The sequence below is a fragment of the Myotis yumanensis genome, unplaced genomic scaffold (genome assembly GCF_028538775.1).
Source record: "Myotis yumanensis isolate MYYU_CA2020_CCGP unplaced genomic scaffold, mMyoYum1.0.hap1 SCAF_18, whole genome shotgun sequence".
Lineage (NCBI taxonomy): Eukaryota > Metazoa > Chordata > Mammalia > Chiroptera > Vespertilionidae > Myotis > Myotis yumanensis.
The window spans coordinates 15,428,950-15,443,142 of record NW_027223769.1 but is presented as its reverse complement, the minus strand read 5'-3'; the positions used below and the strand labels follow the sequence as shown (position 1 = coordinate 15,443,142).

General features: G+C 56.5%; 1 protein-coding gene across 4 annotated transcripts in view; it reads right to left on the bottom strand.

The window, feature by feature from the left end:
- Positions 1-14,193, bottom strand: part of SLC38A8 (solute carrier family 38 member 8) — a 41,441-nt gene that overhangs the window by 16,902 nt on the left and 10,346 nt on the right. For all 4 annotated transcript variants that reach the window (XM_070397833.1, XM_070397831.1, XM_070397830.1 and 1 more), the window contains 7 exons: positions 11,813-11,942; positions 10,649-10,750; positions 8,185-8,242; positions 3,675-3,789; positions 2,185-2,332; positions 1,601-1,794; positions 310-361 (listed from right to left, as the gene is read on the bottom strand). In XM_070397833.1, coding sequence (XP_070253934.1) covers positions 310-361; positions 1,601-1,794; positions 2,185-2,332; positions 3,675-3,789; positions 8,185-8,242; positions 10,649-10,750; positions 11,813-11,942 — 799 coding nt within the window. The remainder of the gene's footprint in view (positions 1-309; positions 362-1,600; positions 1,795-2,184; positions 2,333-3,674; positions 3,790-8,184; positions 8,243-10,648; positions 10,751-11,812; positions 11,943-14,193) is intronic.

Here is a 14,193-nt window from a genome sequence, read left to right as displayed (position 1 = left end):
CCAAATTCACATCTATCTGGAACCTGTGAATGTGACCTACGGTCTTTGTCAGGAAGACCCCGAGTCCACATAAAGCTCCAACCACACACCACAACCCTCAGAGCCGAAGGGAAAGATAACAGGCCATGTGCTGCTGGCCTGGGTTCGAGTCCTGGCTCAGACTCCCTCTGTCTGTGTGCACACGGCCCGACACCCCCATGGCTAACAGTTTTCTCATCTGCAAGACGATGGGTCTCCCTGCAGCACTCACATGCTCCTCACTCAGGCCCCTTCCAGCGCCCACGTCCACCCTCACGGGGAGACACTTACTTGGCTCGCGGTCCTATGGGCTCGGTGCCGATGGCACAGATGAGGCACAGACCTGCAAAGGAGATGGGGTCCCCGGCTCTTCATTATGGAACCTAAAGCAGCCCTGAGCTCTCAGAGCTCAGCCAACATCCAGCAGGGACCCGAGAGGCCAGCTAAACCGTTGCTGGAGGCCCCCGGCTCACTCTGCTCGGAGCGAGGGGCACAGGGCAGTGGCTGAGGCCTGCTGTGCATCCCAGCTCAACATCTCCCTGAACCCTGGGCCCCTGAGCCTCCTTCTCACAGATGATACTGACGCACAGCTGTGTGCCCGGGTCTCTGTGAGATGCTCAGGACCACACGCGGGCCGACACCTGGGGTGAGTTCAGCATCTGGCAGCTTTTCCTTCCTTTCTCTCCTTTTTCTTTTTTTTTTTCCAACAATTCTGCTGGGATTTGAAGCCAGGCAGCTCTGCCTAAAGCTCCATGGCACGTCCCCATCCCAAACCTGTCCCCGCCAGTCCTTCCCAGCACGAGAAATAGCTGGAGCTAATGGCACCACCAGGTCATGGGCACCGAGGCCGACGCATGCATCTTTCAGACCCCAAAAGAGCATGACTGCGGCAGCAGCTGGACCAGGAGGCCAAGGGGGCGCGCTGACCACAGCACTGTCATCTGAAAGCGCTTCCCAGAGCCGGACAGTGCGGGCTGGGTTTCCGCCCTGAGACCGCAGCACCTCCAGGGCTCCTCCTTGTGGGCAGAAGGGCTTTAAGGTGATGCCAGTGTGGCCCGGAGGCCTTGGCCTCCACGGTTCACCCCCAGGACATTTCACTAACATTGGGAAGGTTTCCTAAGAAATTGTCAGAAACTGTGCCTTCCAGGTCAGGGAATAAGGTGGAACAAAGATTGCAAGGGTGCCTTTGAACCTTATGAATGTCATGTAATTAAAAACATTTCTAAGAAATAAAAGTCCTGCAGCGAGTGGCAGCCGTGGGAGGTGGACTTGGCCCTGCTACATGCTCGCCATGCCACCGGGAGGCCCCAGGCCTCGGTCCCCATCTGCAGTGGGAGTAACGGAGCCCCCATCAGGAGGTCAGGAGTGTCGAGGGCACAGAGCTGTTTAATGAGGGAAGGTCTATAAAGCCGCCAGCCCATGCCTGGCCAGGAAACAGGGCTGGGAACCATCCTGTCTACACAGGGCTCCCGCCTCGACCCCTGACCCCCAACACAGGGACTCCCTGCTGAGAGGAGCGGGGACGGGGGGTGCAAGGGGGGAGACAACAAGCAGGCAGGAGGCCCGGGAAGCGACACCTCACCTGGGAAGATGAAGATGAAGAAGGAACTGATGCCACCGATGATGCCGATGATCTCGCTGAGGTCCGGCAGGAACAGGGCCATGGCGAGCGTCACGGTGACCCACAGGACAGTCAGCAGCCCCGAGGGGTTGGCCAGGGCCCTGGGCCCACACTCCTGGCAACAGCTCCTCCTCCAGAAATCCTGCATCACCGACCTGGAGGCCACGCCAGCACAGGCACACACGGCTCCGGGCTCCAGCCCTCTCACCTGCCTGCCTTCGGGCTCCCTAGAGGCCCCGCCCCCTGCCCTGCACACCTGGCACGGCTCCGGTTCCACACCAGGGGCTGTTATTCCCCAGGCACCGTGCCAGCAGCGAGGGGCCACGCAGTGGGTGGTCAAGGGCCGGCTGGAGACCAGGCTCCAGTGCTGACAACGCTCCCTGTTGATGCTGGGCCAGTGACCTAATTACCTGACCCACTTACTCCTCTATGAAGCAGAGATGACGGCCGTCCCACCACACATCGGCTAGCAGTGCCTGGCACGGCTAAACCATGATCAGTATCAGTGCCCTGCACTGAGCACACCCCACGCCGAGTCAGCTCACCTCCCCAGGAAGAGCACAATGGGGTAGACGGTCACGATGGAGATGGCGAAGAGGACTCGGGCCACGATGATGACCTCGTCGTCACCCGGGTAGGACATCAGGATGTCGGCAGAGACTTCAGTCCCGAAGGTCAGGAAGCCATAAACGCCTGGGAGGAAGGGAGGTGAGGCAGGGAGCTGATGAGAAAATGCTGCGCCCCTCCCAACTCTGACACACCCACCGGCTTCTACCACCTGTAAGGCTTTTCCTAGGAGCCGACAGAAGGTTCTGGAAGAGTTCTCTGTTCTGCCATTTCCCAAGGTGTTCCTGTCCTCAGCCTACAGGAGACTCTGTTCCTCTGACTCAAAACTCCCACTGGGCAAAGCTGTCGGAACCCTTCTTCCAAACAGCCCACCAGGGCCTGTTCATGGAGTGGGCACTGCAGGGGCACACAGCGCTCTGCAAACGATATCAGTGCCTTTCATGCCCGTCATCCCACTCCGACAGCACCCACAGAAAGCCATTGGCAGCGCACTCATTTTCCTGATGGGGAAGACCAAGACCCAAGGTGTCAACAATTGCCAGAATCACACAGACAGCACAGAACTGGGTACAGCGCACCAGGCCCCTTGCCTGCAACGCAATGCTGCCTCTTACAGCCTAGTTACCTGCCCTGCCCTGAGACACCCATCTCTGGCCAAGAGCTATGGCTCACTTTAGCTTCATGATCCTACTGACCCTCGACCTGAGCCACCTGGATGTGACTCTCAGTGACCAGGTCATGGCCCTCCTACACAGGGGCCACAGCCTGACAGGGACCCCCCCACCCCGGCCGCTTGGGGAGAGATCGCCCAGAAAGTATTTTGATACCATGGTGTCCAAGGCACCAGGCACATTCTCTGCAGCCCCAGGGCTTCCCAAGCCAGAGGCCCCCACAGGCAGACGAAAGAGCCAGCCTCGGGGCTGGAGGAGGGCGCCCCAAAGTCAGCCTGAGCCTGGACCTGGGCTGTGCCGTGCGCATGCAGTGACCTGGGCAGATCACAGCCCCTCTCTGAGCCACACTGCCGTCACCTCTGAAGACCCTCTGCGTACAGCACAGGTTCGTGAGCGCCCGCATCCATCGAATCCATGAGAGCACTTTGCAAACGGCTACCCAGATGTAATGCGATGATGACCATTGTTATCACTGTCCCATCAGGCAGCAGCAAGCGGAAGCACAGAGCAGGGAGGGGCTGTGGAGACAGCTGGGCCAGGGTTAGGGTCACAGCTTTGCCACGTGGAGTTTGGAGACCTTGGCCAACCCATGACCCTGCAGGCCCTGGACCTTCTGAGCCTCAGTTTGCTCATCTATGAAATGAGGCCTTTCCTAGGGGGTGTTAAGGACTAAATGAGAGAAGGCACCCAAACTGCATAGTGCTGAGCTTTGCACACTGTAAGCTCTCTATACATACTCGTCATGATTGCCATTTCTCCTGCCAATCCCTACCCGGGTGCCCCAGGCAGGGCCTTACCTGTCAGCGAGTAGACAAGGCAGCAGGCCAGCAAGGACAGCACGGAGACCAGGGCCCAGTGGGACAGGCTCCGGTTGCGCATGCTGCAGTAGATGGAGACAGCAGCTTCGTGACACTAGAAGACAGGCGGGCACAGTCGGTGGCTGGGCATTAGACTCACCCAGAACAATCTCAAAAGTGTCCCAAAATACAGGAAACCACCGAACGTCCACCAGCAGTAAAAGGCTTAAGTAAACCACTAGATAGTCATTTGGTGGAATATTACATGGCAATGAAAAAGGATGTACACACTATGCACCTCAACAAGAAAGAACCTCACAGTTTTAATGTTTTTACAAAGGAAACCAGACACGAAAGAACATTTTCCTGTATATGAAGTTCAAAATACAAGCCAAACCAGCCCAAACAGGGGCCATCCAGGGCATCATAGGATATTGAGCAGCATCCCTGACCTCAACCCACTAGATGCCAGGAATACCTGCCCCCAGTGTTACAACCAAAAATGTCTCCAGACAATGCCAAATTTCCACTGGGGGAGGGGGGGGGCACAGTCACCCCCATTGAGAACCACCACTTATGGTGACACAAGGCAGAACAGTGTGTGGGTGGGGTGGATGTCACTCGGTGGAAAATGTCACGAGGGAGCCTTCCATAGGAGCTGACAGTGTTCTCTGTCCTGACTGGGTGGTGGCTGCATGGGAGCATACATACTTGTGATGCATATATTTCGTATTATGAAATTCGTGCACTCGGGGGGTAGGGGGGCGGGGGGGGGGGGGTGGCCCTCAGCCTGGCCTGCTCCCTCTCACAGTCCAGGAGCCCTCAGGGGATGTCCAACTGATGTAGGGAGTAGGGATGTAGGGAGTGGGCCTAAGCCATCAGTCAGATATCCTTAGCACTGCCGCAGAGGCAGGAGAGGCTCTCACCACCACCGCTGCACTGGCCAGCTGTGAGCCCGGCTTCTGGCTGAGCAGTGCTCCCACACTGACTACCAGGGGGCAGCTCCTGCATTGAGTGTCTGCCCCCTGGTGGCCAGTGTGCATCATAGCGGCCGGTGGTTCAGCCGTTTGGTCAATTTGCATATTAGCCTTTTATTATATAGGATTGTCATAAATTTAAAGTACATCTAGCCCATGCAAAAGCCCACCTGCGCCGGGGACGCTGTTTCCCTGGGCAGTCCTGGGCAGTGGTGCCTTACAGGCAGCCAGGAGGCCCTGACCCGCAGGCAGGGCTGAGAGGCGCCGCTGTATCTGGATGTGCCCTGTGGGTTTGGGACCTTCCCAGGCTCCTGGGTCAGGGTTCCCACTGTCATGTCACATGCTCGCTCACTTCTGGTCAAAACCAAACCTGCTGATCTACTCCTGCCCTCTCTCCAGGCTCGGGCCCCACTCCTCTCCCTCACTGAGCAAGGCCCACCTGCCCTTCTGCGCGGCCGCAGGGCCTTTTCTCTAGCCGTTTCCTCTCCCTGGGATTCTCTCCTGGCCTGGCAGCTCCTTCTCATACCTTAGGAAAGCCTCCCAGCCAGGCCAAGTTCCTCTCTCATGTGACCCCCCCCACCCCCACAGCCAAGTTCCTCTCTCATGTGTTCCCAAACCCCCACCCCCCCCACGCCAAGTTCCTATCTCATGTGTTCCCACATGACGCCCCCCACTCTGGTCAAGTTCCTCTCTCATGTGTTCCCACCACCACCACCCCCCCCCTACCGCCACCCCACGTGAGCAAGTTTGGGTTTGCTTGTTCAGCATCTACCATCAGCTCCCTGACATCAAGGACCACGTCTGTCTTGCTCCAGCCAAGCAGGGAGCCTGGCCCACCGCTGAGAAATGCTCCAGGGGTTACTCGTTTACCCATCCCTTTAAGTAACCCACCCGGCAACAGGGAGGCTGCCCCTACCCAGCCCACGCTCTCCAGGACTCAAATCTTATCAGTCTGACTCAGTGCAAGTCTGGGTACCACGGAAACTAGCCCAACACGGTCCCCAGGGAGCTCACATGTACCTTCTAGGACAGACTAGCTTCGGGCACCAGTGCCTCTTTGGGTTTCTTTCCCGGGACTTCTCTGACCTCACAGGAGCCCTCAATCCCTGGGGACCCTCAACTGAGGGGCAGGGAGCTCCATGGATCAATGCTCCCCGCTCCTGTCTCCCAAACTCAGAAATGGGGGAAATGCTTGGAGGTGTCTGGATGAGCCCTGCCCTTCTTTCTGTTTGTCTTAAGATTCCTAGGTCACATTTCTCTTGGTTTCATCGGGAAGGTGCAACAGGTCCCCTGGGATGGACGGGTTGGGGTGGGGGGGCTGCCCTGCTGGAACAACCTGTGGGAGGGGCTGGCTGTGCGCAGGCTCTCGCTGAGCCGGGATGCAGGCAGCGGCACCCACGCTGGCTAAGAGCTGGAAACTGCCTGGTGTGCATGGCTGAGGGATGGATAAGCAAACGGTGGAATATGACTCGGCCATAAAAAGGAACAGAGCACGGACACACCCACCAGGTGGGTGAGCTCAAGGACACGATGCTGTGAGAGCTGTCACAAAGCACCAGCATCGTGGGATTCATTTATGTGAACCGTCCACAGCAGGCAGAGACAGCAAGGGGACTCCTGGTTGCAGGGGCTGAGGGAGGGCTGAGGGCGGTGGGGTGACTGGTAACAGGTTCAGGGTTCTGGGGGAGATGAAATGGTCGAAAATCAACTGTGGTGATGGTCCCACAGCTCTGTGAACATACCACACCCCTGGATCTTACACTTCAGGTGGGTGAAATGCATGCTATGTGAGTTCTATCTCAATAAAGCTGTTGTTTAAAAAAACAACAACAGAGAAATCCCCGGTGCAGCCGGGATGGCAGGAGCAGAGCCCGCACCCACTCTGCTCCGCAGGCCCCTCCTACCAGCTCCACGCAGCTGGTGGTGGGGCTGCTACATGTGGGGGTGGTGTTTGAACCAGGTTGGAGCTCCTGACGACAAGGAGACCTCCCCACCTCACAGGGCCCTCCAGCCTTGCCCCCTCCCTCCCTGTTTCCTGCCCTCCTCCACACAGACTCTCCCAGCCAGACCCGACAGCCCTGCCTCTGGCCTCCGGCCTCAGCCCCACCCCCACCCGGCAATTCACATCTTTTCCCAAATCTCCATCCTGCATCCGTGTCCCTGGAAACCTCAGCCAGGCCTCGGTTGCTAGGAGAATGGAATGCGGGAGCTGAGGCAAAGGCGAGCGGGGCACCCCCAGGAAGCATCTGAAAAGCAGCCCCCAGTGGAGCCCGCCACGCCATATGGTGCTCAGACACTGGAGAGAGGGGCGCTAAACCACATCCCGACGAACAGCTGACACCAAAATCGCTGCTCTAGATCTTTCAAAATATTGGGTGTGCAAGGAAAAATGTGAGAATTTCTTATAAATGGCTTGCTAAGCTCCAGAAGTGATAACATCAACTCATTTATAAGCAAGAGAAATGGAAATGTTTCAAGATTTTTTTTCAAAACTGTTTCCCAGAGAAAATGCAAGATGAAGAACAGAAACAGGCGCCAGTTGGCGGCTAAGGGAAGAAAAACTCAGGGCAGGAAGCTGAGATACTGTCGCTCCTGAACCACCACCACCCCCCCCCCCACCACCCCCCCCCCCACCCCCCAACTCGACTTTGCTCTGGGGTGGTTTTGCTATTGGTGTGCTGGGTAGGTTTTTAGGAGAGAGGCACGTCTTTCCTAAAATAAACAATGGAAGAATGGAGTCAGCTGCCACCTGCTAGGAGCCTGGAAAACCCGGAAGGCAGGGAGCAGAGCCCACGCTCCCCAGTACGGCACCCCGGGGACCCCACCTAGCAGAGCCCTTTACAGCCCTGCAGCCCCACCAGGCATGCTCCCCGCTTCCTCTTCCTCCTCCCCCTCCCCACTCACCTGTGCTGTCCCTTCTAGCTGGACCGCCCTCCCCTTCACCTGGTGCCCCCCACACATTCTTCAAGATGCCTTTCAGACATCAGTGCCTGAAAGAGGTGTCTCTGACTCTGCCCCGCCCAGGGCTGTCAGAAGCCCCTCAGCTGGACTGCACAGAGCCCACCCTCAGTCCATGACTGTCAGACACTCTGCCCCGGACCCCCACCACGCAGCCAGCCCCCTGCACACCTTCCAGCCCCGCCTCCACGCCTCCAGAGGCAGGATGCTTCCTCTCCGAGGCCCCTGGGACAGAGATCTGCTGAGGACATGGACAACTCTGGGTGTCCTGGCACGGCGACTGTCCAGCGAGGGTTTTACATGCGGAGGGACAGGTGCTGAATTCCCACTCTGCTGCTGCTGCTGGCTGCCAGTGGGGGCCGGGTTCCCCAGTTCTACAGCAAGTCACACCTCACTGAACGCAGATTCCAACACACGCACCGTCTCCGGAAGACAGCCCATCACATCCTGGAACAAGCCCTCACCCCTCTCTCCTGCCAGGAAGGCCACATTCTCCCACGGGAGCAGGCAGTCACCACAGCCCGCCCACGCCACGCTCGCCCACGCCACGCTCGCCAACACAGAGCTGAGCTTACCTGAAATCCAAAGCAGATGGTGGGGAAGACACTAAACACAGAGGTCCAGGAGGAAGGACTGCAAACAGACAAGAACAGGTGTTCATTACAAAAAGCTAACTTCACTGCCACACTCAACTTGAAGATGAGTTTTAAAGACCAGAAAGGTGTCACTGCGCACGGCTGTAAGATGTATTTTTAATTATTGCGTCCAGTCCCTGGTTTGGGAGATGGAAAGGGAGCCATGCTCTGTGTTGCACTCTCTAATTACATTTGAGCTGACATTTTGGTAACTTGACATTCTCTGGGCTGGCAGAGCTTGGAAAGGGCACGACGAGCAGGAACTCCCAGCCTTCCTCTGAGGCTGCCTGTTCCTGTGAGGTTAGGGCTGGGGAGCTCAGGCAGCCTCCATCAAACAGACCCCAACAGTGCAGGGCTGGTTTGACCTCCATCAAACAGACCCCAGCAGTGCAGGGATGGTTTGACCTCCATCAAACAGACCCCAGCAGTGCAGGGCTGGTTTCACCTCCATCAAACAGACCCCAGCAGTGCAGGGCTGGTTTGTCACAGCAGCCACGGGACACGTGCACAGTGCTGACTCCTGCTCGTGCTGCACACGGCTGACTTAACTCTAAAAGCTGCTCATGGCGCCTCCCCACCGGGCCGGGCTTCCCACACTTTCCTCAACAGCCCTGTCCCTGGTGCCAGGCTTCCTGTTCACCACCAGAGTGCCCATGTAGGCACGGCCCCATCTGCCCACCTGCATCCCCTGGGCCACATGTGCAGGCCCCCTGGCCCCGGGAAAGAGACCCCAGCGCACAGGACCTCCCCTCCCCCTGACTCAAGGCTGCAGATTAGCAGTGAGCCTGGCCCTCTCCTCGTTGGTTCTTCCTTCTCTAAGAGATGACCGTCAGCATAAATAGGGGCTGGGGCCTCTGTCCCTCATGGCTCCCGCCCATTCCTCTCCTCCCCTCCTCAGAAGAGCTCTTTCCTGCCTCCTCCCTTCTCTCCTGAACCCAATCCACCTGGGCCTTCACTGCCTCTCCTGCCCTGACCAAGTCACACCAGCAGCCTCCAAATCCATGCCCAGGGCTCAGTCCATTGTAACCAGGGGAACATTTGGCAATGATCATGCCAACTTCCTGAAATTTTGTTCACCGACATCTGCGACCCACCTACTATTATCCTCTGTCCTGGTTGAATAGTGTCCCCCCAAATTTACATCCACTGGAGACTGGAGCGAGGCATCCACCTTCCAGCCAAGGACCACTGGCGGCCCCGGGAGCTGGACAAGGCAGGCAGGGCCCTCCCCTGGAGCCTCCAGAGGAAGCCTGGCCTGCCGCACCTTGATTTTGGACTCCTGGCTTCCAGAACTGAGAGAGGATAAGCTGTTTTTGTGTGAAGCCACCAGGTTTGTGGTCGTTTGTCACAGCAGCTCCAGAAAGCTAACACATCCGACTCCCACCCCTCCACAGCTCCTCCTCCTCCCCCGACCTCCAGTGCCGGACAGAGCACTGTGGGTCCTGAGTGTACCACCTGCCCAGTCCAGGGCCTTAAATGCCATCTCTGGGCTGACACCAGCCACATCCTCCCTCCAGCCCAGCTTCTCTCTCCCTGAATCCAGACGCAGGTCTGACAAGCTACCTGTACCTTCATTTAGGCATTCAAAGCCGACTCCAACCTCACGCCCCCTCCCTCTCCCCCAGCCACCTGCTCCTCTCGCCTCCTCCGTCCTAGGAAACAGCACCGCCACCTTCCCAGTGCTCAGGCCAGAGCTCAGAGCCACCCTGGACTCCGCTCTCATGCTCCACTTCCAATCTGTCGGCCAGGAGGGGCCACATAGTTTGCGGGGCCCGGTGCAAAATGAACATGGCGGACCCTTGTTCGACAACCATTAAGAACATTGGGATGGTGGCAGCAGGGCATTAAACCGAGTGCAACGCCCTTCTGCGTGCAGCCCTGGTAAGTTCATAGGTCACATGCCTACGGAGCTGGCCGGTCACCCGAAGATCTGATTTCAAGCCCCTGCTGTGCTCACACCCTGAAGCAGCTGCCCAGCAAAACCCTTCCTCAGTGAGGCTCCGCGTCCCCACAGGACACCCGCCCCCCTCCTGGCCTTGCTCAGGCCTCAGGCCGATGGGGCCACACTGGCCTCTGTCACTCCTGCTCCCTCTGCCCAGGCATCGGCATCTCGCTGGCCGGTTCCACCGGCTCCAGGCTGTGGGGACACAGCTGCGAAAGCCCAGGAGCCCCAGGGTGAAGGGGCTTAGAGCTGTGTTCCTTGGCCTGTCCCTGGTTCCTACAACCCAGCTGTGTCCATTCTGGGGGGGGACAGGGGCTTTCGCTGGGACCTCAGGCATCAGAGACACCAGGCATTTCGCTGAGAGGAGCGGGGCTCTGTGCAAACAGTGGGGAGAAGTGTCCTTCCTGCTGGATCCCCTGCAGCACCCCAGGAAGCCAGGGAAGGCCATCCCCTCAGACTCACCTCAGAGCAGGATGGGGCTCACGAGCAAGGTCCTGGGGCCTCAGGTAGTACTGCGCCACGATGACCAGGGCCAGGTAGCAGGCGGCCAGGGTGCCTAGGAAGCTAACACACAGACGATGCATGACCACACGCACAGAGGGGGTCTGAATGCCGGCTCTGCCCACACGGGCAAGGTGCCAGGCAGCTCTCACGGCTCCGCGCCTTGGGTCCCTCATCTGCAAGTGGGGATGTGGGAGATCTTTCAGGCAGGACTGTGCTCAGGCCCAGGGTCGGATTGGGCCAGTTCCTAACTGGCTGCACCTGCGAGGCTGTGGTGACCACCGGCACCCTGTGTCTCCACGGCCACTCAGCCTCGGATGTGGCAGCTAAGCCAGGACACTGGCTATGGGGAGGAGGACCCCTGCCTCAGTGGGCGGGACGAGAGACTGGAGGGCTGGGGGCACCTAGGGCTCTAGTCCCCTACCCCCTGTTTCTCCGTTTCCAAGGTAAGACGTCCATTGTTGCTCTGAACACAACAGGGAAACATAAGTTGCAAATTTGCATGAATACTTTTGCCAGACCCTTTTTTTTTTCCTTCAAAAATATACGTAAAGTGCCCTGACCGGTTTGGCTCAGTGGATAGAGCATCTGCCTGCGGACTAAAGGGTCCCAGGTTCGATTCCGGCCAAGGGCATGTACCTTGGTTGCGGGCACATCCCCAGTAGGAGGTGTGCAAGAGGCAGCTGATCGATGTTTCTCTCTCATCGATGTTTCTAACTCTCTATCCCTCTCTCTTCCTCTCTGTAAAAAATCAATAAAATATATTTAAAAAAATATATATATACGTAAAGCCACAGACCACAGTATGAAAAACAGTATGTGTATGTCTGCCTCTGTGCCTGTGAGTGTGCACGCGTGGGCCTATGAAGTCTGTAATAGTTAAAGAAAACAGCAGCAGCAGGTTATGCCATTATGGTAGTTTTCTCTTTTGCTTCTCTATATTTCCTATCACACACACACACGTTACTTGTGTGATTTTTAATGTTTTCCTCCTTCTCCAAATGGGAAGGCCAACACTAACAGCTCCCCTAGCAGAGGCGGACAGAGCCCCCCCAAAACACCAACCCAGGGCAGTGGGGACCCAGTCAAAGCCGCTGCCCTGCCAGGAAGCCTGCAGCCCCGTACCTCGTGACTTTCTGGAACCTGATCTCCCTCGGGACGGACAGGGGCAGGATGACCAGCATGGAGAGCAGGGTCAAGGTGAAGCGCTGGTCAGCATACCAGGGCTGCAGGGCGGGCAGGAGGAAGTCACACACTGGTGGGAAGGCGGAAGGAAGGGGGGTCGCAGTGAGCCTGTGGCTCTCACCCAGCAGTCAGAGTCCTGCCCCGGGCTCCCGCTCTCCATCCCTGGCAGGGGTTGCCATGGGCACTGTCAGCCCTGTGAGTCTAAAGGGATGGGACAAGCATGATGGGGACCCCATCATGTGCCACCACGAAGGAAGGATCTGGCTGCAGAAACTCATTCGACAGATGCTCACTGGGCTCCTACCAGCCAGGCACTGCTCCCCGCGCTGGAATCCAGCCACAAGTGAGACAAAGGACCTACCCTGAGGCACCTGGGCCCTTATGTGCTTGTAACACAGCGGTTCTCAACCTGTGGGTTGCGACCTCTTTGGCGGTCGAACGACCCTTTCACAGGGGTCGCCTAATATCAGATATTTATATTTAGATATTTATATTACGATTCATAACAGTAGCATCATTACAGTTATGAAGTAGCAACGAAAATAATTTTATGGTTGGGTCACAACATGAGGAATTGTATTTAAAGGGCCAGAAGGTTGAGAACCACTGTTGTACCAGATCCTTCTGTTTCTGCTTGGGAGCTCAGGGGGTGTGTGGGTCTAGCGGGGCCAGGGTGGCTTTTTGGTGCTGGGCAAAGCCATATTCTCTGTCACCGCTGCACAACAAACTACCCCAACATGGCCTGGCGTGTCCACTTGATTATCTGCCATGAGCAGGATGTGAAGAATGAGATAGGGCTGAGCTGGCTACTTCTGCTCCATGTGGAACCCATGGGGGTCACTTGAGGGTATTTGGCTGGTGGGAGGGCTGGTCTGGAGGGTTCTCGATGGCTCTCCCCACATCAGGTGCCTGGTGGGGACACCGTGGCTCAGCTGGGCCTTCCCTGCAGTTTTGGGGCCTCTCCACATGGACCCCCTTGTCCAGTGATGGAGAACCTTTTGAGCTTGGCGTGTCAGCATTTTGAAAAACCCTAACTTAACTCTGGTGCCGTGTCACATATAGAAATTTTTTGATATTTGCAACCATAGTAAAACAAAGACTTATATTTTTGACATTTATTTTATATATTTAAATGCCATTTAACAAAGAAAAATCAACCAAAAAAATGAGTTCGCGTGTCACCTCTGACACGCGTGTCATAGGTTCGCCATCACTGCTCCAGGTAGTCCTCCTGCGGAGAAACCTGGACTTGCCCCAGAAAGACCCTCTCCCCTCGCCTCCTCCCCGCAAGTACCTAACCCAGCCGTGGGCAAACTACAGATCCAGCCCGTTTGAAATGAATAAAACTAAAAAAAAAAAAAAAGACCATACCCTTTTATGTAATGATGTTTACTTTGAATTTATATTAGTTCACACAAACACTCCATCCATGCTTTTGTTCCGGCCCTCCGGTCCAGTTTAAGAACCCATTGTGGCCCTCGAGTCAAAAAGTTTGCCCACCCCTGACCTAACCAGAAACACACACACAATGCCCTCTCCTCCCCAGTCAACCCCCCCAGAACCAGGTGGCCTGTATCTAATCAACTCTAATCACTCTGGGCTCCACAGCTGAGCCTGCACGCAGCTTCAGAATCTTCCTCACACGGCGGTACGGCCCGGTGACCCGAGGTGAAGCTGACGTGGCCTCGACTTGCCACTTGCAAGCAGGGCATTTTGTACTCATTTACCCACCGTAGGCTCAGCTCTGCCAACCGCAATGCTTTCTGGGTAACAGTGCTGCCCCAAACATAGAAGCCTCTAATCTCAGCACGCCAGAGCCAGGGGCCTTTTTATTCACGGTTAAAGTGGCGGAGAGAACAAACCAAAGAAACATCAAAACGTCGGAGCGAAAGCTAACCATATCAACAATTACATTCCAATTAGAAGTCTGTCTGAGATCGTCAAGATGATTTTTTAAAAAAAAACGACCCGACCACATGCTACCTACGAGAAATGCACTGGGAAGCCCACGTCACAGTTTGGTTCACAGAGAATGAACGGGAAGAGAAATACTGAAGGCAGCTGGAGCGCCTACATTTATAGTAGAGGAGGGTGACTTAGCGACCAAGTATCACCAGAGACAAAAGCGGGTATTTCATAACAATAAAGGGTCGTTCGTGGGTGGGTGCCTATGACGGAGCTTCCAGGACCGTGAGGCGAAACTGGACAGTTAAAAGTGAGAAACAGATAAAATCTTCAACTGTGATTGCAGGCTTAACACCCTCACTCAGACGAATAGAATAACTAGACCCAAAACGTCAGCAAGGCTATGAAGACCTGCT